This window comes from Pungitius pungitius, chromosome 1 (assembly GCF_949316345.1).
Source record: "Pungitius pungitius chromosome 1, fPunPun2.1, whole genome shotgun sequence".
NCBI lineage: Eukaryota > Metazoa > Chordata > Actinopteri > Perciformes > Gasterosteidae > Pungitius > Pungitius pungitius.
Window position 1 is genome coordinate 13,915,405 of NC_084900.1, and position 27,463 is coordinate 13,942,867.

General features: G+C 47.6%; 1 protein-coding gene across 4 annotated transcripts; it reads left to right on the top strand.

Moving 5' to 3' along the window:
- Window positions 1-277: 277 nt before the first annotated feature.
- On the top strand, window positions 278-27,395 carry LOC119222513 (neural cell adhesion molecule L1.1-like). 4 transcript variants are annotated; one of them, XM_037479237.2, is made up of 29 exons: window positions 278-480; window positions 8,638-8,930; window positions 9,758-9,772; window positions 9,947-10,049; window positions 10,356-10,525; window positions 11,300-11,422; window positions 11,728-11,898; window positions 12,182-12,296; window positions 12,624-12,808; window positions 12,900-13,031; window positions 14,498-14,641; window positions 14,731-14,842; window positions 15,051-15,211; window positions 15,915-16,074; window positions 16,533-16,660; window positions 16,737-16,838; window positions 17,450-17,656; window positions 19,238-19,308; window positions 19,392-19,617; window positions 20,030-20,136; window positions 20,524-20,788; window positions 20,868-20,990; window positions 21,128-21,304; window positions 21,395-21,508; window positions 21,668-21,817; window positions 22,661-22,792; window positions 22,875-22,947; window positions 23,870-23,881; window positions 24,727-27,395. In XM_037479237.2, exons 2-29 carry the CDS (start codon window positions 8,807-8,809, stop codon window positions 24,980-24,982), a joined length of 3,858 nt encoding a protein of 1,285 aa, XP_037335134.2. In that variant the 5' UTR covers window positions 278-480; window positions 8,638-8,806; the 3' UTR covers window positions 24,983-27,395. The 4 variants fall into 4 exon arrangements, with proteins under 4 accessions (XP_037335134.2, XP_037335135.2, XP_062418088.1 ...); XM_037479238.2 differs by lacking the exon at window positions 23,870-23,881; XM_062562104.1 differs by lacking the exon at window positions 9,758-9,772.
- The last annotated feature ends 68 nt before the right edge of the window (window positions 27,396-27,463 follow it).

The window sequence follows — 27,463 nt, forward strand, 5'->3', positions numbered from 1 at the left end:
AAATTATTTCATTTTAAAATCCAACATAATTTTTTCATATGTTACTTGTTCAACAAAGCCAGATTTGTTCATCTTTAAGTTCTTAAAGTCCGATCAGTAAGACAAGAAAGCAGAGCAGGGAGGAGACGGAGGGAGGTAAAAATAGAGGAACAGGGGGGGGGCGGCATGGAGGTAAAGGAGAAGGGAGGGGCAGGAACTACCAGGGGAATACGGAGAGAGAGAAGCTGATGTCATCCATGCCAGGCAGCCAATCAGAGAGCAGCAGGGAGGAGAGAGGGAGGAGAGGCAGAGCTTGGAAGGGTGTGTTTTATGTATCACTGCAGCATCCGTGCAAAAAGAAGAAGAAGAAGAAGAAGGAGGAGAAGACACCTCTGGACAGGAGAGACCTCTTTAAGGCTCAGAAGAAGAAGATCAAGAAGAAGAAGAAGACAGGAAGTGGATAAAGGAGAAACAAAGGAGAGAGACGCCACACCTGCAAAGGTAAGATGAAAACAATAGCATCCTCCCCGACCCCCCCACGCTGTGTGTGTCTGGGTTACCATCAGAGAGTGTGTGTGTGTGTGTGTGTTGTGTTACATAACACATGGCTGTGTTTGTCCAGAGGCTGAACCAGCGAGCTTCAGCTCTGTAACATCTGGGCAGTGAGGGGGGGGGGGGGGTCCTTCCTTTTAGTGCTTCTCACTCCGTGACCCGCTGGATGTGCACGGTGCTCCTCCTGTATTATGGCTTCACCTCCTGCAGGAGGAGGAGGGGGACGTTGGAGTCCTCATGGTGAGGAGTTGATCTGAACTTCCTTTTGCTCATGAAATGGTTTATTTTTCATTAGTCAGCACTCTGCCATTGTTTTATTTGAACATTTATATTAAAATATTCTTCCTTTTTTAACTTATAAATGAACTTTTATGACATTTATATTGAAATCTTTGGATATTTCAGTGTGGTTTAGTTTGTATCTGTATGTATACATGTACATGTACAATTCTAAAATGTGTATGTATATGTGTACATATATACATATATCTACATATATATACACATATACACATATATATATACATATATATGTGTACATATATACATATATCTACATATATATACACATATACACATATATATATACATATATATATGTATTTATATATATATATATATATATATATATATACGTATGTATATGTAGATACATATGTATGTCGATACATATATCTACATATATATGTATAATACATATAGTATATATACATATATAAACCTGCAGAGATCTCTTTGACTCTTTAAATCTTTAACTCTTTATCTATGTTTACGTTTCATTGTTTACTTCTGAATTCCTCTTCGTCGCTCGTAGCAACGTCATCAGAGACACAAACTTCTCTGTCTCCGCTCTGCTGTTTGCATCCTTTCTGTCTGTCTGTGGCTCAAAAAATCCTCCTGCACCATTTGCACTTCACGACCTCCTCTTCCTCCTCCTCCTCCTCCTCCTCCTCCTCCTCCTCCTCCTCCTCCTCCTCCTCCTCTTCCTCCTCTCTTCATATTCAGACTTCCTTTTTAATCCAATTTCTCATTTTTGGGGCGTCTGTGCTGAATCGTTTAGCTCGTCTCATTAATATCTACTGTCCTCACTCCTCTTCCTCTTCCCCCTCCTCCTCCTCACACTTGGCATTAGTCAAGTTGAGTAAAACCATCTGGTGGGATTCTAAATGATCTTCATGAGCTCAAGCATGACCGATCAGAGGATTCTGCGTCCTTTATGAGCATCGTGTTCCTTATGAACATGAAGCACAACAAAGTAACAGAATTACTGGACAAGAACATCATGGTTTGACTTCTTCATGTTCTTTTAGCTGTGGGATTAAAGTGGACTTTTGGTCTGGACACAAACAGCAGGAACGGAGATACGTCAAACATGAGGACAGGTGTTGGATGAACACAAATGTTACAGGAGACACGGTGGAAGTAGGAGAGACCCGTGATGGATTCATGGGACTGGTCTGGGAGGAGGAGCACATTGTTTAGAAGCTTGTTCCACTAAAGATGAAATGTTCCCTTTGTAATCTGCAAACAAGTCATTGAGATGAAGAAGAGTTTGTGGCTCCATGAACCGAGCTGCCGTGCCCCTCAAATCAGATTAGTCTGACTTCCTGTCTCCGGCGTCCTCTGTAGTCCTCATTATGCTTCTTCTCATCCGTCTTTATCACCCCCTCTGATCCATCACTCCTCTTTTTGGGCCTTTTGCTTCCCTTGTTTTCTCCTCTGTAGAATGAAGCCTTTGTGAAGAGCAATGAGAGGAATGCCCTTCCTCTTCCTCCTCTTCTTGATTTCCTCTCAGCGCGTCTTCCTCCTGTCTTCAATGCCTCTCTTCCCGTGCATGTGTGCATGTGTGTGTGTGTGTGTGTGTGTGTGGTGGGCTTGGGGGGGGGGGGGTGGAGGGCTCCCATTAGCTGGGATTAGAGCCTGTAGGAGGGTCTTAACAGCCCCTCTGTGTTTGTTTTGCTTTTAATCTCCTCAGAAACAGCTAATCTAACTCAACATGTACAGTGAGCACACACACACACACGCGCACACACACACACACACACACACACGAGAGCCGTTATGAGAGTCCGGTCGTGACGTCGAGACTTTTATCAGCCCGAATATGAGCGACAGCATCGTCACATGACAAACGTCACATGACCTGTGAGCTGTGTATCACGTTCACATCCAGCCGAACTGCATCATTAAACCACCTCAAGAGGGAAATGGATCGAAGCGACCTGCTGGTGATTGGTGAAAAACACCCAATGACCAGAGACACTATGGACAATTCTTCCATTGATTCACTCCTCCTCCGTTGTGTTGTGTTATTGTAATTGTTATAACCATTCATAATGATTGTTTGTGTGTCAATATCCCAAGCTGAGAGCATCTTCCTGTGAACAGGAAATCCATGTTCCAGGTGAATTAAATATGAGATAAATGTACCTGCAGAGAGTCTCTGACGTCACGGCGACCATCTGCCTCCAGAACAAGAAGCTCCACGGAGACAAATGCTGCACACGAGCTGTGGACGAGAGCCTCGGGAGACAATAGCATGTGTGTGTCTGCGTGTGTGTGTTTTTGTGTGCGCGTGTGTGTGTGTGTGTGAGAAAGAGACAAGAGGTGATTTGAGGAGAATCAGGGAGTGGCACCGGAGAGAAAGCGAGGGAGGGGTGTGGAGGGGCGAGTGGGGGATGGGAGGAAAGAAGGAGGGGCAGCTGGGGGGATGGGGGAGAGAGTGCTGTGTGCTGCTGGAGTCAGGGGGTTACCATGGTGACGTGGGGAGATGGCGGGAAGGGATGGGAGACGGAGACCGTCTGCACACAGAGACACACACAATGCAAATTGACATTTTCACCCGCTGATTGAATGATACGATGAGCATCAAATCTCTTTTTAATTTAAACCTTCCTTCCTGTGTGGGGGGGAGGGGGGGGGGGGTCGATGCAGCAAAGGAGGAGAAAGGGAGATAAAGAGAGCCAGAGGCTCTCAGAGTCGAGTGGAAATGTAGAAACGCGATCTCCCACCTGGGGGTGGAGGGGTGGAGGGGGGGGGGTTGGGTTTGAAGGACATCGGCTGCTTTGTGCCTGCGTCGTTTCGTCTTAGGTCTAATTTACTGAAAGTTCAGCATCTCACAGTAAGACGGGAAGTAAGAAGACGTGAAGTAAGAAGACGTGAAGTAAGAAGACGTGATGGTCCTATCGAGACATGTGGGGTGTTTCATATGAATCCCTCATCCTGATGCATGTGGTGCATCGATCCTGTGAAAGCACAGAGGAGGAGTGAGTCGGGGCATGGAAGGAGTTGAGAGGCTGAGGAGCTGTAGGTGCTGTAGGTGCTGTAGGTGCTGTAGGTGCTTGTAGGTGCTTGTAGGTGCTGTAGGTGCTGTAGGTGCTTGTAGGTGCTGTAGGTGCTGTAGGTGCTTGTAGGTGCTGTAGGTGCTGTAGGTGCTTGTAGGTGCTTGTAGGTGCTGTAGGTGCTTGTAGGAGCTGTAGGTGTTGTAGGTGCTGTAGGTGCTGTAGGTGCTGTAGGTGCTTGTAGGTGCTTGTAGGTGCTTGTAGGTGTTGTAGGTGCTGTAGGTGCTGTAGGTGCTTGTAGGTGCTGTAGGTGCTTGTAGGTGCTGTAGGTGCTGTAGGTGCTTGTAGGTGCTGTAGGTGCTTGTAGGTGCTGTAGGTGCTTGTAGGTGCTGTAGGTGCTTGTAGGTGCTGTAGGTGCTGTAGGTGCTGTAGGTGCTTGTAGGTGCTGTAGGTGCTTGTAGGTTCTGTAGGTGCTTGTAGGTGCTGTAGGTGCTGTAGGTGCTTGTAGGTGCTGTAGGTGCTTGTAGGTGCTGTAGGTGCTTGTAGGTGCTGTAGGTGCTTGTAGGTGCTGTAGGTGCTGTAGGTGCTGTAGGTGCTTGTAGGTGCTGTAGGTGCTTGTAGGTGCTTGTAGGTGCTGTAGGTGCTTGTAGGTGCTGTAGGTGCTGTAGGTGCTTGTAGGTGCTGTAGGTGCTTGTAGGTGCTGTAGGTGCTTGTAGGTGCTGTAGGTGCTTGTAGGTGCTGTAGGTGCTGTAGGTGCTTGTAGGTGCTGTAGGTGCTTGTAGGTGCTTGTAGGTGCTGTAGGTGCTGTAGGTGCTTGTAGGTGCTGTAGGTGCAGACCATAAAGAGGGGATGATTTAGGGCGGCACTACACGATGATTGGCAGGTCTCTACCAATTCGATTGATACGTGTTCACTTCCTGTTCACTGGCTGCTAAAAACAAAACATGACGGCGTCCATAAGGGCAAACTCAAGCCTTTGAAAGCGACGCCATGAAGACGTCTTCTGCTCCTCATGATCATCTCTGGTTTCACGTAGTCGTGGTGAAGGACACAATAACGTGTGATCAGATGCATAAACTCTTAGATATCTGTGTCATGTCATGTGGACATTGTACCGTTATTGCCACATAACATAATATTTACAAAGCTCTTTCTGTTAGCGTACCCCGCCCCCCCCTAGAGTTCCTTTCCCGTTAGGGGGCTGCCCCGAGTGCTGTGTTACACAGCTGGTGCCTCTCGCCCCCCTCGGCTGGATCTAATGGACCCCCCCAGCAGAGAGCTGCTGTTTATCCAGGAACATACCGGCACTAATGACAGATTCAAGTGCTCCTACGCAGTGGTCCGTCCCAGCATGTGTGTGTGTGTGTGTGTGTGTGGTTGGAGGAAGGGGTAATCCAGAGGTGGATAAACAATGTCACGCCAATAAGAGCTGATTTGAATGTGAAAGGAGGTGGGTTGTGCCTCGGGACCCGAGGGGTAACCCCCCCCCGCCCCATCCTGTCTGAAAGGCAAATAGACAGAAGTGACACAACGGACCACTCTGACATTAAATCTGCACAAAGGATTTGCTGCTCTGCTTCATATCTGTTTCAGACTTTTAACAATCAATCAATAATCACCTGATGACGGAGAGAATAGGACCCACACACACGCACACACACACACACACACACACACACACACACACCAATGGTTCAGATTTCCATCTCGCAAAATGTTCAAGGAGAGACTAAAACCAGACCTAAAACCAGAACTAAAACCAGGACCTGAAACCAGAACTAACACCAGGACCTGAAACCAGAACTAAGACCAGACCTGAAACCAGAACTAAGACCAGGACCTGAAACGAGAACTAAGACCAGACCTGACATCAGAGGAGTGGTGATGACATCAGAGGAGCGTCACAGAGCGGGAAACACTGGTGTGAGAAAGATGTGTCTGGAGGCTTTAGAGCAGATCTGAGTGTCGCCGCACAAAAGGTTCATTGACACGGTTCTAGAAGGACAGCTTTGTTCTAAAGGTCATGAATCACATTTATCTTTTCCTGTTTTAATGTTTCTGTTCTTTCTGGTGGACTCTTCCTCCCAGGCTTTGCCAAACGCTTATTATTAATATGTGTACTAAAAGTATTTATACTAAGATGGTTGAAAAGGCAATCAGGGTCCATGCAGCACGTAGGAAGTTCAGCCTTCTGTTGAAGCTGAAGAGGCGTTCAGGTCCTCGCCAGCTCAGCTGGAACTTCTGAAAATGATTTCTCTAAACTTGAGGATGGATGTTACACAGCTGATATTAAAATAAGTAACTCTTGTTATGAGGAGGAGATACGTTCATGTAAGGGTTACACACACACACACACACAACACAGACACACGCACCCACACACACGTTAGGACGAGGCAGACTGAGCTACTCACAGTGCGCCTCCCCAGTCGGCTGAGTGACCTAAATCCACCTGAATTCATTATTCATTACACACCTCACATTTACACACACACACACACACACACACACACACACACACACACACACACACACACACACACACGCACACACACACATGCGGCTGACCATGCAATCTCTAGATGTGTGTCTTTGTGTGTGTGTGTGTGTGTGTGTGTTTGTGTGTGTGTGTGTGTCTCCTCAGCTTAATCTCTCAATCCACACTTTCCTTCCTGCAGATCGGAATCTATCAATGAATTAATTTCTCGCTCTGTCGCGTTCTGCATCCACCTGCCCCCACCCATCATCTTAACTCTTTGAACCTCCCCCCTCCTCCCCGCCCCCACCGCCCCTCAGGCCTTCCAATAGACTGTCGCACCTGCCCCCCCCCCCCCCACCCTTCTACTTCTGTGGGACAGCTCTGGAGGACAGAAGGAGGAAATCAGAGTATAATAATAATAATAATAATAATAATAATGATAATAATAATGATGATGATGATGATGATGATGATGATGATGATGATGATGATGATGATGATGATGATACATGCTGTAAAAGTCACACAGTTGTGTCATTTATTTAATTCCATTGATACATTTACAGTGTGTTATGTGCATGATCATGGTCATGTGACCTGTATAACACAGTTAAAACTCCTCATCATCATTATGATGATTCCCAAACAATGGAGAGACAAAGGCGTCAATGTGGAGGAGGCGCTGGGGTTACCACGGTTACCGCAGGAGGTGAAACTCTTCCCGCTCTTCTCCTCTGATTCCAGTCGTCTGTCTGATGGAAGATGAACAATTTGTGCAAAGTTGACACACACACAGACACACACACACACACACACACAGACACACTGTCGGTGGAGAGGAGGACTAATCGTTAGATGAAGACGTAATTCATTAACTCCCCCCTCATGAATATTTAAATTAAAGGAAGTCATTGTGTGAAACGTCCTCACAGTGTGAGACAAAACAGGAGGACAAAGACGTCTCTGGGAGGACATTTGAGGACCTGAGTTCGTCGTCTTAGTTCATAATCTTCATCATCTTGTTTTTGTTCTCATTGTTTGTGTCCACGTTGTTATTTTGTCCCAGACTTGCTTTGTCTGTCCCCATCTGCGTGTCTTTAAGTCTCCGTCTTGTTTTAAAGCGTCCTCACCTGGATGGACCTCACAGGTAGAACTGAGGCATGCTGGGACATTTTCATCAGCTGTCTCGTTACATCGGGCCCCCCACCGTTGCTAGTTAGCTTAACTCTGCTAATGCACCACACACACAAACACACACACACACACACACACACTGACACACAACATACACACACACATTCTACATTCCACTTTTGGGCTTTGGCTCATTTATTCTATAAATTAGCCTGGCAGGTAGCAGCCGACCCCGGGGCCTTTGTGTGTGTGTGTGTGTGTGTGTGTGTGTGTGTGTGTGTGTGTGTGTGTGTGTGTGTGTGTGTGTGTGTGTGTGTGAGTGAAACGGAGTGATGTGCTTGGGACAGGTTGCGTAATTATTAGATGTAGGGGGGTCTACATCAGCCAGCTGTCACTCCTTACCCCTCGCTGTCTGTGTGTGTGTGTGTGTGTGTCCTCTCACACAGTTACACACAGCGTTTAATGAGTTATGACACCTCCAACCTTCAGAAGCTTTGTCCCCTAAATGGAACCAGAGGTAAACATCGTCTCTGTCTCTTGGTTCTTGAGAAGACGTTTCACACAAAGTGGCCCTAAAGTCACTAAATGAGCTGATCAGGAAGATTGTGATGTAAAGGGACAATAAGAAGGAGGGGGGGGGGTCCATCTGTCCCCCCCCCTCCAGTAAGCCTGCTGTCACGGGTCAGCATTCAGTCAGCAGCCAGGGACAAAGAGGACATGTTTAGATGTGGCAGAACGCACACAATCACACACACATACGCATACACAATCACAGACACAGACACAGACACACACGCATACACAATCATACACACACACACACATACACACACACACACACACACACACACTCTCTCTTTGTAATGTCATTAAGACAGAAGATGTTTCCTGCTGCTCTGATCTGATCTTCTATCTTCTTCTATGACCTCGTGCCTTCATCACACAAACACACACACACTCTCACACACTTTCACAAACACACACACACACTCACACACTTTCACAAACACACACACGTCTTTCATCTAAAGAGAAAGGGAGATATTTATTAGGGGGAAACTCTTAATCTGTTGGCATTAAGTTTCAGATCTTCTCGGTGTGGAGTGAAAAAATATTTGTCTTGTTTCGGGATGATTTATGTTTGATGAAGTTAATGATGTCTTTCTTCTTGTGCCCCCCCCCTCTCCCCCCGCCCCTCTCCTTTGTTCTCAGGGGTCAATCCTCTCCTCCTCTCACATTGTGTAGCTGAAACACGGGCGTGTTTACTGGTCTCCAGAGGCTCAGGGAGCTCCCTGAAGCGTGTGTGGTGGTGTGTGTGTGTGTGTGTGTGCGTTGATGAGTGTGTGGGGGTCTCGCCTCACTTTTCATGGGACATTGAGAGATGTGTGTGTCACAGCGTAGGGGGCGGAGCTCCCCCGGCCTGCACCTGATCCTCCTCCCCCTCCTCCTCCCTCTGTCCTTCCTCTCCTCCATCGCTCAGGGAGCCATCGACATCCCCCAAAACTGTGAGTAACCTCCCCCCCCCCCCCCCCCCCCTCCCTCCCACTGTCAATAAAGATTCTGTTTCTACGACATCCTCAGAGCTGCCGTAGTTTTATGACGCCACTTTAAATAATTTAAGGGCTTTCTTTCGTCACAGGGAACATCTTTATTGGACGTAAATCAGGGTTTTCCCGTTATTCTTTCCTCTCGGGACGCTTCCACATGACATCACTTTGTTGAAGGTCTTGAGCCACTCATCTTCATCCTCATCGTTTATTGCCAGAAAGACCCTTTAAAAGGAAGCCGTTACAACCCCTGTGATATAAATGTATTTAAAGGAAAGAAAAAAAAATCCTTTACAGGAAGCCGTCTTTCAACCTCTTCTCTTCTGAAAATGTTCATCTTCACGCCGCGCTGAAACCTGAGTGACGGATGTTCTTCCTCCTCCTCTGGTCTCCTCTCTCTGAAGAATAAAGAGGAAGAAGCACTTAAACACGCTCACATGAGACCCAACGCATACACACTTACCCTCGGGATCAGGCTCAGAACCCCTGTGCCCCCGGATGCTAAGGTCAAAGGTCAGCTGGGTCCCAGAGGAGAAGGTCGTCGGCTCAAGGTCGAGCCAAACCCGACTCCTCCTCTGGGTGTGGCAGAATTGGGGGGGGGGGAGGGGGGTGAAGACATGAGCAGAATAGAGAAGGGATACATGGGGGGGCTGTTAATTGATCTGGGACTCCGTGGACCCGAGGGGAGGGGCCACTCCTTTTAGGGTCGTCGCTGTGACATCACTCGTCTTCCTGTGGTTTTAAACTCTTTCTTCTCTCCTTTGCTTCGCCTCCCGGACTAACAGACAAAGTGCAGAACAGTAAGTGACTCTCCTCATTGTGACCGGCTGATCAAATCATATATATGTGGGTACATGTACATAGTGTTAAGCTCTGTTAGCTCCAGCTTGAATGAACGGACAGAGAGAACTGAGCCTTCTTCATCCTAAGCATCTCGACGCATCTCATGACCATGTGTGTGTGTGTGTGTTCAGTATTGCAGCCTCCGATCCTGAAGGTGACGCCCAAGTCGCACACAGCCTTCTCACTGGAGGACATCCAGCTGCCCTGCGAGGCCTCCGGGACCCCGACCCCGACGTACGTGCGTGTGTGTGTGTGTGTGCGCGTGTGTGTGTGTGTGTGTGGCCGGATGTTTGTCCACATCCTCCGTTTGGCCTTTTACTGTTGTCATGGCGATGAACTGTATGTTCCTTTTAATGAAATTACAGCGATAACAAAGTCATCGCTCTGGTTTTCCTGTTGGTTTTCTCCTCCTCCACCTTCCATCTACTCTGAATCATTCCATCTCTCTCAAGCTTCACATCCTTATATGATATTGAACTTTCATGCATTCAGTATTTCTCTGATAAAAACGAGTCCCCCCCCCCCCTCCCTCGTCTGCAGCTTCCGCTGGGTGAAGGACGGCGAGGCGTTCGGCCCGGAGCGTCCGGCTTACGGGACGCTGCGAGCCGAGGACGAGGAGCCGCTGGCCTCGTACGGGGGGTTCTACCGCTGCTACGCCTCCAACACGCTGGGCACCGCCGTGACCCAGAGCGTCCAGGTCATCGTGGAGGGTGGGTCGTTGAGCCGGAGACCATCTGGGGAGCAATTAGCAGCTAATACGACTAATAGGTCTCCCTCAAGAAGGGGGAGGAGACCAAAGCAGAGCTTAAAGAGAGTTTTCTCTCTCTCTCTAATCATTTTTTTTCTCAAGAATTAATCAGAAAGAATTAAGAAGAGTATTGATAAGAGCAGTAATTGATGAGATCCTAATAACCAGCCGTAGAGGTGAGAGGAACAAAGGCTCCAGTTCACTTTCTTAATGGGTGAAAGTGTGCAGGTTGTCTTAAATTCTCTCCACAGAGAAAGAGAACTGAGAGAACTGCAGAGTAAGTTAGATGGAAACGCTTTTGCTGAAATAAGAAGAGAAACTGAAAATAAAGCGCTGACTCACTGCAGCAAAATGGTTACAGACAGAACCATGTGAAGCCACACTGATAAAGCAGCCTTGTCTTTAAAGGGACAGTTCACCCACAGATTGGATCTGCTTATGCATCTGGATTGTTCTGCAGATGTGATGATGGGGCTACATGGCTTATAGAACTCAAATATTCAGGAATGAATCAAGACCTGGTTAATGAAGAGTAGCTTTTGTAATTGTAATTGTAATAATTGTTGTATTGTTCACTGAGGGAATAAATGAAGAGAGAAGTAGAGTCATCTTCTTATAGACACCTATTTTACCAGAGGAGTCGCCCCCTGCTGGTCACTACAGAGGATGCAGCTTCAGGCTGATGCTTTAGGTCAATAACGTTCCTGTCTGACCACCTGCTGCTTTGTGTCTTCAGCTCAGCCGGTTCTTCTGAAACAGCAAAGAGTACATAAGAGAGCCCACGAGGGCGAGAGCATCATCCTGTCCTGCAACCCCCCCCAGAGCTCCACCCCCCCGTTCATCCACTGGATGGACAAAAGTGAGTCCGTCTTCCACTTCCTGCTTTAAGTCCTCAGACCAATCTGTGTTCCAGATTGACAGGCAGCTCCTCAGTCTGCCTCGTCCCTCTGCATCCATCATCCCAGCTGAGCCTCCCCCCCCCCCCCGCATTGCAGATCATTTCCACTTAAACTAATGACTGCAGTAGACCTTTATTTCTTGTCCTCCGTCTCTCTCTCTCTCTCTCTTAAATTGTCTACTTTGTTTAACTTGCAGTTTAAAGTAGTTTAGTAGTTTAAAGCTGCAGAAGACCGTCACAGCCCCCACCCCATCTTTTCTTCTCAGGGATGGTGCACATCAAGCAGAGTGACCGGGTGATGGTCGGCCTGGACGGGAACTTGTACTTCTCCAACCTGCTGGGGACCGACAGCAGGGACGACTACATCTGCAACGCCCAGTACGCGGCGGCCAGGACGGTCCTGCCCCACACGGCCGTGATGCTCACCGTCTCACCCAGTGAGTACACACACACACACACACACACTCTAAAGGCGGTTGAAGCCCAGCGTGAGGGTCCTTCAAGACACTGCCGGTTATTTGACATTACGTCCAGACAGGAAACCAATGTTATGTTAAAGGTTCCCCTAATGTACAAATACACTTCCCTAAAGCGAGGGACAGGTCTGCGATTTCGTCTTCACTTGAACGTCCACATCGTGACATTCTGGTACTAACCCTTAATCCTCTAGTTTAACCAGAACTGCCCCCCCCCCACCCCCGCCCCTGTCTCTCCCTCCAGATAATGACGTCATCCATGCCAGGAAACCCCACCTCTTCCGTCCCATTGGCTCCCACACCTCTGTGTTGGCCCTCAAGCAACAGAGCGTCACCCTAGAATGTATCCCCAAGGGCCTGTAAGGATCTGACTGTGTGTGTGTCCCTATGTGTGTGTGTGTGTGTGTGTGTGTGCATCTGAGGTGACGGATTGTATGAATGACATGCTCTTGTTGTGTTGACTATGTGTGTCGGGCACCTGATTATTCCAGAAACTTCTTACACATGAGCTTTTCATTGATGTCTTAATGTTTTAAAGGTGACAACCACACAAACTGGTTTGATTCCCATCCTTCTCATTAAGTCGTGTTCTCCCCCCTTTGCTTCGTTGCAATCCTCCTTGCTGCGGGAGTTGCGTCTCCGTCTCACATCTTTCCTTAGAACTGACTCCATGTTTCTCTGGTCAGACCCACGCCGAAGGTGGAATGGAAGAAGAAGGACGGCAGCCTGGAGGAGACCGGTGGTCGGGTGGAGGCACACGGCCGCTGGCTCCACTTCGACAGCGTCGCCCAGGGCGACGACGGCGAGTACGAATGCCGGGCCTTCAACGCCCACGGCTCCACGGCGCACTCCTTCAGCCTCACCGTGGAAGGTAGGGAGCTCACCTGGTGGCTGGGGGAGGGGGGGGGGGGGCACTCCTCCCCCAGGTGAGCTCACAGGTGCTTTGTGTGGTGTTTGTACAGCCTCTCCATTCTGGGTGAAGGAGCCTCAGAATCTGCTCTACTCACCCGGGGAGACGGTGCGACTGGATTGTCAGGCCGAAGGCATCCCAACCCCCCTCCTCACCTGGAGCCTCAACGGGGAGCCGCTCACAGGTACGCCCATGCCGTCCTCTTGATGGACGCTGTTTGATGTTGCTGGTACCTTTAGTAGGATCCTATACTACTGTGTTAAGTGTTATTTCAATCAGGAGAGACTCGTTCTGCAAATAGACCCCTTACGTATGTAACAGAATTTACTGTCTTTGGCGATTTGGACTCTATCCTCAACCAGGATAATCGGGGGCAATACAGAGTTCTGCTCCTCCAGAATTCCCCCCCTTGAGTCCAAACAATGGTGGTGGTGGTGGTGGTGGAAGCCAGGAAGTTGTTGCCTGCCTGTAGTGCTACCGGAGGTGCGTGGGGTGGAGGAGAGTTGCGTCCGGTCTGACCTGAAATGACAGCTGACAGGACCCGCCGAGATCACTCCTTAAAAAGTTTGACAGCAATGTTATGATTGGTAGACCGACCTATAGCCGCTTCTGGTTGGTTGTTTGTTACTGGTGGAAGCCACCCTCCCCTGCCCCCTTCACTGTTGCAAACAGCTAAGATGGCAGCCATACCTTTTGACCCGCTGTGAAAGGAGAGTCTCCCTTCCAGAACTACCGCTTAAGCTTTATTTACTTTCATGCTGACTTTTTGTCTTTCTTCTGGTCTTTCTTGGGTTCTTTGTTACTTTCTTTTTTCCTATTTTCATACTTTTGAAATTACTTTCTTTAACCTGCAGTATTGATTTTGGTCACTCTTAGGTTCTTAATTTCTGTGCACAATTTAACTTAATGAGATAGTTCTTCATCTTCTTTTTACCTCAGATTGAACCGATGTAAATGCTTATCTGTTATTCTCAATATTCTCAAGTAGTCACTATAAATCTTTACGTGGAATGATTAGCACTTTTTAGAGTGAACTTTTCTTTCGGTTCACTTAAAGTTTAACATTAACATTTCATTACATGGAGCTTGTTGACCACTCAGAGGATTCGGGGAAGAGTAGCGATCATTTCCTGTCTCAAGGTATCTGAAAGCCTCTTTAGACCATGAAAGGCTGCATGCGTTGGTCGAGATGGACTCGCCAAGGTCCTGGACTCCCTCCCAGAGAGAGGGGGGAGTAAAGAGAGGAAACAGAACAAGGGAGAAAGAAGGAAGAAGGTACCGAAAGATAGGAGAGGACAAAAGAATGCAGGTAGGAAGGATGAAAGGAAATCTAAGGGGAAATGAAGGAAAAGAGGACAGAGTGAGCAAAGGAAGTGTGATATAAAGAAAGGAAGAAATGGAAAGTAGGAAGGATGGGATGAGTAAGGAAGGAGGAAAAGAACAAACAAAGGAAGTGATTGATGACCTTTCTGACCTGTATTACCCGGAGAGATGTGATCAGGGTGGAGAGGAGGGTGGGTGCCAGCTGCTGCTCCGCCTCCACCTTCCTGTGCAAACATCTCATTGTGAAGAAGTTTGTGTTTGACAAGCTCTCAGCGTTGTTCCAGATGGTTCAGTCCGGCCTCTAACCCCCCTCCTCCCGCTGTGCAGAGGTGGACGAGGACCCTCGGCGCAGCGTGTCGGATGGTGTTCTGATACTGAGGGACGTGGAGTTCGCCGACACCGCTGTGTACCAGTGCGAGGCTTACAACAAGCACGGCTCCATCCTGCTCAACACCTACCTCTACGTCGTGGGTACGTCGACCACACGTTGCGCCTCGGCCTGCTGGGAAAAAAAACACCTGTCCTCACTACCTGTCCCCCTTTTGTCCCCTACCTCGCAGAGCTCCCCCCTCAGATCCTGTCCTCTGACGGACTGGTGTACCGGGTCACCGAGGGCGGAGACGTGGTGCTGCACTGCGAGTCCTTCGGCTCGCCGCGACCTCACGTCACATGGTGAGCGACGCAGAGGGTCCTGAGAGCTCCTGCTGTGCACCACCTGCCACGCCGACGCTCATCCTGGCTCTCTTACAGACACACAAATAGCCGGACGACGTTTGATCACCCCCATCCATACACCGCTGTGTTTATACTGGTTGGGTTTCCTTTCTGGGATTTTAATGTGTCTGATAATGACTGCGTGCCCCCCTACCTCTCCCTGCAGGGAGGGCGAGGAGAGGCCTCCTCTGCTGTCGGACCCTCGCATCGCTCTGCTGACCAACGGCTCCATCACGCTGTCGGGCGTGAGCCACGAAGACGACGGAGAGTACACCTGCTCCATCAAACACACCAACATCTCCATCTCAGCCCACCTGAAAGTCTACAGTGAGTCTGCTGTTCAATATTGCACAACAGCATGAATAAAACCTGCTGCACAGATACGATAAGCACTTCCTTCCTTAAGGGTTAGTCGTCCTCACGACAGTCTCTTTGTAGTGCAAAACTCCATTGAAGAAAAATTTTAGAACACAGCAGACAACAGCTTCACCTCCTCTTCAAAAAGCAGTGTGTGAAAGGTTGTAGTTGTTTGAAAATGGGAACAAAGCAAGAATTTTGGATTCACTACAATTCAATTATTCACAGCTGGTGGTGATGAAACTCCAGATAATCTTTGTTCCAGGAAACTGGAACAGGAATCTGTTTTCCACTTACCGTTAAATGGAGAAAAATATATATCTTTTCCATTTAACTGAAAAAAACGTGATTTCAAATGCTCGACCAGAAGTCTGAAGTTATTATCAAAATGACAGAGGGCTATATACTGTATCTATAAATACATAATTATGTAGGATGTTAACTTAACTTTTAGAAATACTTGGACAAGTATTTGTAAAAAGAAATGAAGGAAACTAATGTTGAGCTGAATACAAATAAATCATTTACCTTTAAACTTACTGATGGTCACTTCAATGATTTGTACATTTTTCTTTAGCAGTTTTTATACAAACGGTTAAAGAGCAACAGTCCAGATGTGGTTCTGCTAACACAAGCTCAGTACATTTCTTGTGACCTCTTATTGTGTGTTCAGATCGCACCGTGATGCTCACTGGTCCTCAGCACGTGCGCGCCCTCAGAGGAACCAGCGCCCTGCTGGACTGTGACTTCTACAAAGACCGCGAGCTGCACCAGTACCAGATCGTATGGAGGAAGGACACGCAGAAGCTGCAGGAGTCGTCTCCGGATGACAAGTAGGAGCCTACTCCATCCATACCCAACGAAATGCTCCATCCATACCCAACGAAATGCTCCATCCATACCAAACAAACTGCTTCAATACCCAACAAACTGCTCCATCCATACCCAACAAACTGCTCCATTCATACCCAACAAACTGCTCCATCTATACCCAACAAACTTCTCCATCCATATCCAACAAACTGCTCCATCCAGACCCCAAAAAATGCTCCATCCATACCCAACAAACTGCTCCATCCATATCCAACAAACTGCTCCATCTATACCCAACAAACTGCTCCATCCATACCCAACAAACTTCTCCATCCATACCCAACAAAGTGCTCCATCCATATCCAACAAACTGCTCCATCCATACCCAACAAACTGCTCCATCTATACCCAACAAACTTCTCCATCCATATCCAACAAAATGCTCCATCCACACCCAACAGTGTATATTGTTGTTCAGGTACACATTCTTTGAGAATGGCACCTTGAAAGTGTCCAACATCCAATCAGAAGACAGCGCGTACTATTCCTGTGAGGTCTTCACTGACCTGGACCAAGTGAAGGCCAGCGGCTCCATCACTGTCGTAGGTATGTCCAAACCTGTGTGTGTGTGTGTTTGTTTGAGTTTTACCTCCACGCTAACAGCCTTGTGTTTGACCCTCAGCTCGACCGGACGCCCCCAGAGATCTGTCTCTGTCCGATGCTACCGACCACAGCGTCACTCTCAGCTGGACTCCAGGAAACTCCCACAACAGCCCCATCACAGGTTCTGAGCACTCACGCACACACACACACACACACACACACACACAGGTACACACTTACCTGCTGTTGGAAAAAGGCTCCTCATTGATGTCTGGAGCCTGTTTGTAAAAACACATGACCAGCAACCTTTAAAGCAGAGAGAGAAGATAACAGAGGACTTCATTTGAAATTAATTTTTTCTCCTTCATTTGACCTCTTTCATGATTCATTCAATTCTACCGCTGCATTTGTTGTCATCACACAGGTGAGTTTCAGCCTCGAGAAAAAACATCTCCAAGTGTAAATACAACTTTAATGTATTGAGGACTGCATAACGTTTTTCATGATGGTTACAATGAAGGGTTTGAACAAATTCCCTTTTAGATTTATTTTCATTTCAATGAAGAAAACCAGAAATGGCAGCTAGTTTGAATAGTTAACTATAAGTTATTGTGGAATAATTAGTCAGAATTACCGCTCAACACAAGGGAAATTAGCGCCAAAGGTTGTTGTTCATATGATTCCTTCCGTTTGTCTGCTGCAGATATTTGTAATAATTATCGTGTATAAGTCCACAACGCTGGAGCGCTTTGACAGGAAGTAGTGATGACACCACGTCGTTTGTCTCCTCAGAGTTCCTAGTGGAGGTGCGGGAGGAGCAGCACACCGAGGAGGGTGGGTGGAGCTGGGCGAGGATGAGGAGGGTCCCCGGGGACTTTGACCACGTCGAGTTGTCCCTCGACCCGTACTGCACCTTCCGCTTCAGGGTCATCGCCATCAACGACGTCGGCCACAGCGACCCCAGCCGGCCCTCGGAGCGCCACAACACGCCGCCGGCCGGTGAGCAGCGCCGCCATGACGTCAGCCATGACGTCGGCCATGTTTGATTTGATTCTCACACGTTTCCCTCCATTAGATCATTGCTGTGGGAACAAACAGATCAAACAGTTTGGGCTCACAAGGTCAGAGGGCAAGAAATCAGTAAGCTTATTCTTCCCCTTGGTAGCCCTTTGTTTTATGTCACAACTAGGGGTGTCAAATGATTAAAAATTTTAATCAAATTAATCAGAATTTTCAGTGGATTAATCATGATTAATCACACCTGAATCCTAACCATTTTTTCTTTCTGAAATGCATACTAAAGATAAATAACAGGACACAGATACATAATTATCATTATTATTATCATAATTATTATTTTTTACATAAATATATGTTATTGATATTTGATTTTTTAATTCATTCCAGAAAATAATCAAATCAATGTTATTTGATAAGTTACAGACTGATTTCCCTGCATGGCTCTAGAAGGGTCTCGAGCCTCTGCAGTTTATCCCACTCTGCTGTGAGTTTGTGCTCCTGCGATGACCAGACATGACCAGACATGTCAACCCTCCCGATGTTTCAAAGCCCCCCCCGAAAATCTCCCGGACCGACCTTTCTCCCGATTTCCACCCGAACAACAATATTGCTGCACCACCCGTCACTGGGCGCGCCGTTTCAGACCGAACAATAATAAAGGTTACACCTTGAAGTCGAGCGCGGCGATTAGAACGACTGGCGCTGCAAAGAAATCCGCTACCACCCCCATTTCAGTGTGAAATATTCCCATACCTGGGAGGATTTAGATCGCATTGGCTTCTCTTCCTCCGCATGATTCAGAACAGCGCTGCTCTTGCTCTGCTGGACGGAGCTTTTCTTCTTCTCTGTTCTGCTGACCGAGAACGGGGGGGGGGGGGGGGGGGGGGGGAGCGGGTCTCTGGCGCAAACAACTTGCTGAACCTGACGGCCTGACATATGCCTGCAGGTGGCAGTAATGTGTTGTATAGGATGAAGTGCATTCCCTAGAAGAAGAGGTTCTTTCCGGACCTGAATAATTTGTCACACTGCGCATGCGTGAAATGCGTCAAAAAAATTGACGTAATTAACAACAAACAGCTAATTAACGCCGTTAACGCGCTATTTTTGACAGCCCTAGTCACAACACTATGAATTGTGGGAAATCTCTTGAGGCAAAGTCTGTAAGTGTTTGGTTCTGTCGTTATGTTACGTTTGACACTGTGAGTCGTTAGTGGACACTTCCCCTGAATCCACATTTCTGCCAACTTTACCCATAATTCATAATGTTGTGAGGATAAACACTGGTTATAGGAGCAGGTCACAGATGTAAGAATCTGTGACATTTTACGATTGAAGCTCTTCGGGGTCGTTGGGATTGGGTTGAGATTGGGCCAGGAAATAGTCCCTTAAATCTAACTTGACTTGTTTTTAACGCTGATTAGGTAATGAGTCTTTTTTTATTGTGGTTTGGTGTATTTTATTTTCCCATCTTCATGCTACACTGCCTGCTGGCTGTAGTTCCATATTGAAGAGAGAGATATAAGATATCATTGATCTCCCCCCTCTTTCTCCCCCTCGCAGTCCCTACGATGAACCCGGGCGGAGTGCGCAGCGAGTCCATCGACCCGAAGACCCTCGTCATCACGTGGGAGGCGAGTACCCGGACCCGGAGACCTTCACGTGGGGCCTTCTGAGGACCTCCGTCTCACATTGTCCCCCCCGTTGGTCCCTGCAGGAGATGGACAAGCGGCAGCACAACGGCCAGGGCTTCCAGTACAAGGTGCTGTGGCGGCGCGCCGGTGGCACCGACGTCCGCTGGAACCACGCAGACGTGGCGGCGCCTCCGTTCCTGGTGAACGACACCGGGACCTACGAGCCCTTCGAGATCAAAGTGCAGGCCGTCAACTCGCTGGGGGAGGGGCCGGCGCCGCAGTCGAAGGTCGGCCACTCGGGGGAGGAAGGTAGGGCAGCTGAGGGGGGGGGGGGTGTGTGGAGGTATTCATATAACGATTTATACATTTACGTATATTGAAATGCTTTTAAGTAGAACCTTAACTAGTGGTGAACGTCAGCCTCTTGTGGGCGAAATGTGAATTACAACAACAAATTGTCCCACCTCTTTCCTTGAAATAAAATAAATAAATTAGAAACTTAAAAAATATAGTTTATTGTTGTGTTTCTTTTAAGGCTTCAATTTAGGATGAATCAAAATGAATCACTTACAAACAACCACAAGACTTTTACCCAGCTTTTAAGAAAAGAAATGAAAAAGAAACACATGAAACCATCTCAGACAGTACAAATGGTCCTCAATTTACATCAAGTTTATCTTTCCATGTCCCCCCCCCCCCCCTTCATCCCTCCTCCGCTCAGAGCCGGAGGAAGCTCCCTCTGGAGTGTCCACCTCGGTGGTGAACAGCACAGTCAGAGTCCAGTGGAACGAAGCCCAGAACGTCCGAGGTCTTCTTCTGGGATACAAGGTACCCGGATATTAAAGCATGCAACACATACATATGTGCACATATATACACATATATACATGTGTATATATGTGTTGGGAAATGGTAAAAACTCATCACAGCAGAAAACTGAGAGAATAAGGGAAAAATATAAAAACATCAATATTAAGCAATATTGAGAAGAAAATACAAGCTCTCTTTATTTTCATCAAATTTTTTCTTTAGAGGGAGCAGGGTTTGTGTGTGCATATACAGTATATGTATATATGTATATGTATATATACATACTGATGATAACTGATGATTTTATATGGCGACACATGGAGAGGCCTCAGATGTTCCAGTAAAGAGACACTGAAGCCTCCGTCTTCCTTCAACTGAGCTTCTCTCCCATCGAACGTGTCTCAGATCTACTTCCAGTGGACGGGTCCTCGAGGCGGTCGAGTCGGGAGGTCTCTGCGCCGGCAGAAGGAGAGAGAGGGCCGGGCGGAGCGGGCGAGGGAGAGGGACACGCTGAGGAGGCCGCAGGTGGTGGTGGTCAACAGCACCACCACCTGGCGGGAGGTGACGGGGCTGCAGCTGTATTCCCAATACCAGCTGTCCGTCACCGCCTTCAACAGCAAAGGGGAGGGCCCCCACTCGTCCCCCCACCACTTCAGCACCCCAGAGGGAGGTGAGCTTCAGGAAGGGGGGTGGGGGGGGGATTGGAGGTGTCCTGTGTTTGGATGTGTGTGTAACTGGTGTGTGTTTAGCTCCTGGTCCTCCAGCGTCCTTGAGGTTTGAGAGTCCCTCGGAGAAGTCCCTTATCCTCTACTGGACCCCCCCGGAGGACACCAACGGCGTCCTGCTGGGATACATCGTCCAGTACCAACAGGGTAAGAGGCTAAAAAAACATACTTATTTCATTGGTAATCGGATCACTAAGTGAAATGTGGTGAAATGCGGTAATATTTGATCAGTGTCCCAAGAGGATACACCCTTCCACCTTCTATGTCCTGATACTCTCCCCCAGAGGTGGAGAGCAAAGACAGCCTGTGGAAGATGGAGACCATCAGGGACCCCGGGGTGACTCACAGCGAGCTGGACCATCTGGACCCCAGCAGCCATTACATCTTCAAGGTCATCGCTCGCACCGCCGCCGGAGATGGTCCCCCCATCATGCTGAGGGCCGCCACCCTGCTGGAAGGAGGTGACCCCTCCTCCCCACTCTCTTTCATTCACTGTGACTTCCTGGGCAACTTCTCCTTCAAACCCTGTTTGCTCTTTGTGCGTCACCCAGTTCCTCCGTCCCACATCAGCATCGTCTCCGGCAACACATCGCTCAACCTGAGCTGGGTCCCCGGAGAGCGGGACAGGAACCACGGCTTTGTCATCCGCTACCTCAGGAAGAGTCGTAAGAGACGGCGGGGGGAAGCTTTCACACAATGATGTTATGAACTGCTAACTGCTAACTGATGATGATGAAGACGTAGGAATGAAAGGAAGGAAGATGCTTGATGAGGAAAACGTAAGCTTTTTTTTTGTTGCTTTTTCTAATGTGTGTGTGTTGCAGCCGGCTGCGACTGGATGGACTCGGAAGTGGTGAACTCCACGCAGGGTTTCTATTCGCTGACTGGGCTCCAGCCCGGGTCCAACTACCACCTCATGATCAAACACGGGAACGACACTCAGTGGGAAAACATGACGTGGACCATCGGACCGGGTTTGGAAACACTTATTAATCATGATCATGTTGCTCATGTTGCTGACCCTCTGCCATTGAAAGCATCCCCTGCATAGAGACCTGTCAATCAGTGTGTAGCCCCGCCCTAAAGCATCTTCTGCTTTATGGTCTGTTTGACTCTAAATGGACCAACGTTCACTAAATGAACATCATGCTGCATTGAAGAAGACTTGAAAACTAGAGACTGAGACCATAAACTCATGTTTACAATGTTTACTGAGGGAATAAATCAAGAGAGAGTGATTTCCTCATAGACTTCTATGGGAGCAGAGGAGTCGCCCCCTGCTGGTCACTACACAGAAGAAGAGTAATTTCCTCATAGACGTCTATGGGAGCAGAGGAGTCGCCCCCTGCTGGTCACTACACAGAAGTAGAGTCATTTCCTCATAGACGTCTATGGGAGCAGGGAAGTCGCCCCCTGCTGGTCACTACACAGAATGACGCTTTAACACTTAGAAAGAACCGTAGATTGCCTCTTGACTCACATCAGTTGTCTTCTTGATTCTTTCACAGTATTTTACTCTGCCGTTTGTAAGAATAATGCAACAAACAATGTGTTAATCATCAAACCTTTGTGCGTAATTGAAGCTTGCACGTCTACACAGTGCAAAGGTATACGAAGCTTTAGACGGTGTTTGTCGTTGTAGTTTATAATACACAGAGACTCTGCTCTTAATTCTACAGCGACCCAGAGCGGACAAACCGAACCTTCCTGTTCACAAAATTTCAGGTTTTAATCTGCAGCCCGACCACTAGATGTCGCCAGTGAAACAGACTTATTGATGCCCCCCCTCTCACTCCTCCTCCCTCCCCTCCCCTCAGTGCCCTCGGTGATGCCCGGCGGGTTCGCAGCTCGGGGCTGGTTGATCGGACTCATCAGCGCCATCCTGCTGCTAGTGCTGATCCTGCTCATTATCTGCCTCATGAAGCGCAGTAAAGGTGGCAAATACGCAGGTGAGACAGACAATCAATCAATCACACAAGACCCTTTGGAACATTCATCTGAGGCATTTGGACTGTTGGTTTCCCCCCTCAGTGAAGGATAAAGAAGAAAAGGAAGTGGAGTCTGAAGCTCGGCCCATGAAGGACGAGACCTTTGGAGAGTACAGGTGGGCTTCATCCTCTTCGCTGAGTCATTGCTGCCATTATTGTTTTTCCCCTGAACAGATGCCAGAAGCATGTCATTAACACATTGTCACGCCATCATCACGCCATCGTCATACCATTGACACACCATCGTCAAACCATAGTCACACCATCGTCAAACCATAGTCACACCATCGTCAAACTATCGTCACACCATCGTCAAACTATCGTCACACCATCGTCAAACCATAGTCACATCATCGTCACACCATCGTCAAACCATCGTCACACCATCGTCAAAACATAGTCACATCATCGTCACACCATCGTCAAACCATCGTCACACCATCGTCAAGCCATAGTCACACCATCGTCAAACCATCGTCACACCATCGTCAAACCATAATCACACCATCGTCACTTGCCAACGTCGCGCCATCGTTGTGCCATCTTCACGCCATCGTACCACCATTGTTAAAATAAAACCCTAATCTAGATTTATGGACCAAAGTGGTAATGTACGGATATACTGTTTTAGATTAAAGTAGAAAAAAAGAAGAAAGAAACTTACCATTTTCTGAGATTATAAAGTCCAATATTGAGCATAGCCGAGGGAATGGCAGCCATTATTATGTCAAAGAATATCCCTAAAACAATCTTGGAATTTAATGTTCTATTTCTAGTTTATTAATTTTTTCTCTGACTTCCCTTAGGTATTTGTAGGTTGTAACAGAATAACGTACCAAGTACCTCAGAACTGTTCATTAGTGCATTAAATGCAGAGTGAACCCCTCATACACGTCCTCACTGACTCATCCCACTGCTTCGCTTATTAATGACTTCATTTTGGAATTAACTAATGCGCCTCACCGGCTCTAACTGTCTCGGCTCTCTTCCCTGTCTCCTCTCACACCTCCTCTTTTCTCCGTGGCGTTCTGCCTGAAGGTCTCTGGAGAGGTGAGGAACTTTATCGCCTCTTTTTACTCCCACACCATGTTTCAACTCTCCTAAGGGGCTGTGATCCCATTTATTGACCCGGTTACACCGTTCTGTGTGTTTCTTTATTTTTTATTTGTTTAATATGATCTTTATTTAATGGTAAAATTCATTGAGAACCATTTCTCATCTATAATGATGACCTGTCCAAGAGGCAGGCACAGTCCACCCAAATGACACAAACAGCACTCATACAATGCAGCATGACAAACACATGGCTTCTTCAATTAACAAACACTATGTGAATCAAAGGCAGATTACTGGAAGTTCTTGTAAAGAGAGAAGTGAAGGCTGATCAGCAAGTACAGCCGTCAACTCTGGCTCGTTGCAGCTTTTGTTTGAACGTGTTGAGAGACGTGAGGGCTGGTAGTTTGAGCGGAGTTAAAACCAAACGCAGTACGGACTTTTGGAATGATGACTTGAATGGAGTCACTGGATTGTAAATTGATGTCAGAAATGTGAAGATTTGTCAGAAAGATTTGAGATGGAGTAAAGTCCTCATTACATCCGTAGCTCATAGGCTTTTAATGTGAAAACGATATTTCTGTTAAGGAAAACTGTGGCACTCGACTCTCGTTTAGTCACATGACCGACATTGGATACGAGACATTGGTTGAAAACTAGAGAAGAGGGTCGAAGAATTAAAGAGTAGATGAAACTTCACCAGTTCATCACATACATGAAGAGGAGCATTCATTGAATTAAATATACCAACGTGAATTGTGGCTTTGATGGTAACTTGTGGTGAATTCAGGGATGTAGTAAAGTAGGCGTGTTAACGCGTGTTTTCCCCTCTGACCCCCCAGCGATGCGGACGAGAAGCGCTCCGGCAGCGACGCCTCCCTGAACGAGAGCAAGCTGGGCAGCGACGACTCTCTGGCCGAGTACGGGGACAGCGTGGACATCCAGTTCAACGAGGACGGCTCCTTCATCGGCCAGTACAGCAACCGGGGGCCCGTACCCCACGGCAACGAGAGCTCAGGCCCCGCCTCCCCCGTCAACGCAGCCCCGCCTCCCCCCGCCGCCCCGTCCATGACGAGCGTCCTCAACCGGCCCATCTAGACGCACACACACACACACACTCAATACATTCCACAAGCTGTTTACAGAACGCCTTTTCTACTCCGAGTTTACACACACACACACAAACAAACACACACATACATCCGATGAGACTCTTCTATGAGACAAAATATGGAGGTGGAGGTTCAGGTTGCACCAGTTCTCCAAACATCAGAGTCTTTCATTAAAGCGAGTCGCACCACAGGAGGTACAAACCTGTCCAATAGTTCACAGGATCTGAGGATCTGTCTCTATCAAACGCTGAAGACGCTACGTCTGTCTTCTACCAGTAGAGACGCTACGTCTGTCTTCTGACAGAAGAGATGCTACGTCTGTCTTCTGACTGCAGAGACGCTACGTCTCTCTTTACAGTTCGTCAGGAGACAATAAAGTAGAACGTAGATTCCTCCGGGCCTCATCAGCTGAGACTCCCCCCACGTTTGATGGGCCGCGTCCCAATTCGCTGACGGCTGGTGGGGGACCCGGCCTCGTTGTCGGGGGTTAGACAGCCGGTGCAACCTTCCTCCCTTGGGGGGAAGGAGACATAAAGAAGGGAGATTTACATCTCGTGTGACCAAAAACGTCAAACAGGTGTCCATTGTCATTCACACATTTACTCTTTGTTTTTAAATACATATAAACCACCACATTTTTCACTCTTTTGTGCTTCGTCACCACTCTGTGTCTTTGTGTCTTTGTGTCTCTGTGTCTTTGTGTCTTTGTGTCTTTGTGTCTCTGTGTCTTTGTATCTTCGTTTATGCCTTTTCAGACACTTTTTGCTTCGGCCTGCATGCATGTAATCTCAAATCATGATCTGTGGCCTTAAGAGAGCCTCTCTCCTCCCTGCTTCCTTCTGTATTCCTCTCCTCCCTTCTTTCCTCCCTCCTTCCTCCCTTCTCCCCCCTCTCCTCCCTCATTTACTCCCTCCTTCCTTCTCTATTCCTCTCCTCCCTCCTTCCTCCCTTCCCCCCTCTCCTCCTCCCTTCTCCCCCCTCTCCTCCCTCATTTCCTCCTTCTTTCCTTCTCTTTTCCTCTCTTCCCTTCTTCCCCCCTCCTTCCTCCCTTCTCTCCCCTCTCCTCCCTCATTTCCTCCCTGCTTCCTTCTCTATTCCTCTCCTCCTTCCTTCCTCCTCTTTTCCTCTCCTCCCTTCTTTCCTCCCTCCTTCCTGCCTCCTCGTACTACGGTGGCCCGGAGAGCTCATCCTCAGGTCATTAACCTCCTGATGGCTTATTGTTGAGTGTGATATAATAAAAACTGTTAAACTACTAATCTACTACTAAGAGGGTTGAAGTTAGATTGACGGCTAATACGTGAACTAATATTTTAATCCTGCGTAACACGACTCAAACACGTTCATGCACCTTCATCAACCACACACCATTTTTTATTGAATAATTACTTTTTTTATTTATTTTCTGATTAAACATTTGTCAACCGTAGAATTGTGATTACTGACGGAAAGACACACACACACACATATATATATATATATATATATATATATATATATATATATATATATATATATATCCAAGCGGAGGGCCGGTCCTTTGTAGCAAAATCTATGTGGGACCTTCTGAGGAGAGAAGAGGAGTAGGAGGAGGAGGAGAGGAGGAAAGGAGGAGAGGAGGAGGAGCAGTGGACAGAAAAGAGAACTGGGTGTATCGTTCTCTGAATGTAAATAGAACCTTAAGAATGTCCTTTTTTATTTCCATTTTCTTCTTTTATAAGATGATCAAATTGTAATATTTTTGTTGCTCTGTTGGAGGTTTGCTCATCTTTGTACCCCCGCCCCCCATCCATTGAGTTCCTTCATAGCGCTTAGCAAGCAGCAGATTATGTCGATATGAATGAGTCATAAATGAACACAGCGTGTCCTCAAGGAGAGACACGTGCTGACAAGTCAACGATTAGGAAGGAGCAAGACCCCCCCCCCCCACATCGTCTCCCATTCTGTCTGCCTCTATGTCTCACTGTGTGTCTCTCTGTCTGTCTCTATGTCTCACTGTGTGTCTCTCTGTCTGTCTCTTTCTGTATGTCTATAATTGCCTTTTATACAAATAAACACATTGAGAAAAACAAAAAAAACAAAAAAAAGTTAATAAGTAATAAAAAGTCAGCTTTATGTATCAATCATAATAATACTGCTGTTGACGACAACAACTGCTTTTATCCGTTACAATGGTAACGCCGAGTTGGTCACACTAAATCAGTCCCACTGTGTGCGTGTTTGTTCAACAGTCACACACACACACACACACACACAGTGGGTTGGGGGGCCAAGGGGGGGGGGCTACTGCAATATTGAGGTGTGCTGATGTTGTACCTGCTTGTTGCATTGTGCGCTGTGTATCTGACAAACTAACCGCAGACTGTCGACTAATGAATAAACAACAACCTTCACTACGCAGATACTGGATTCTCTTCTGTGTGTGTGCGTGCATGTGTGCGTGTGTGTGTGCGTGCGTGCATGAGAGGAT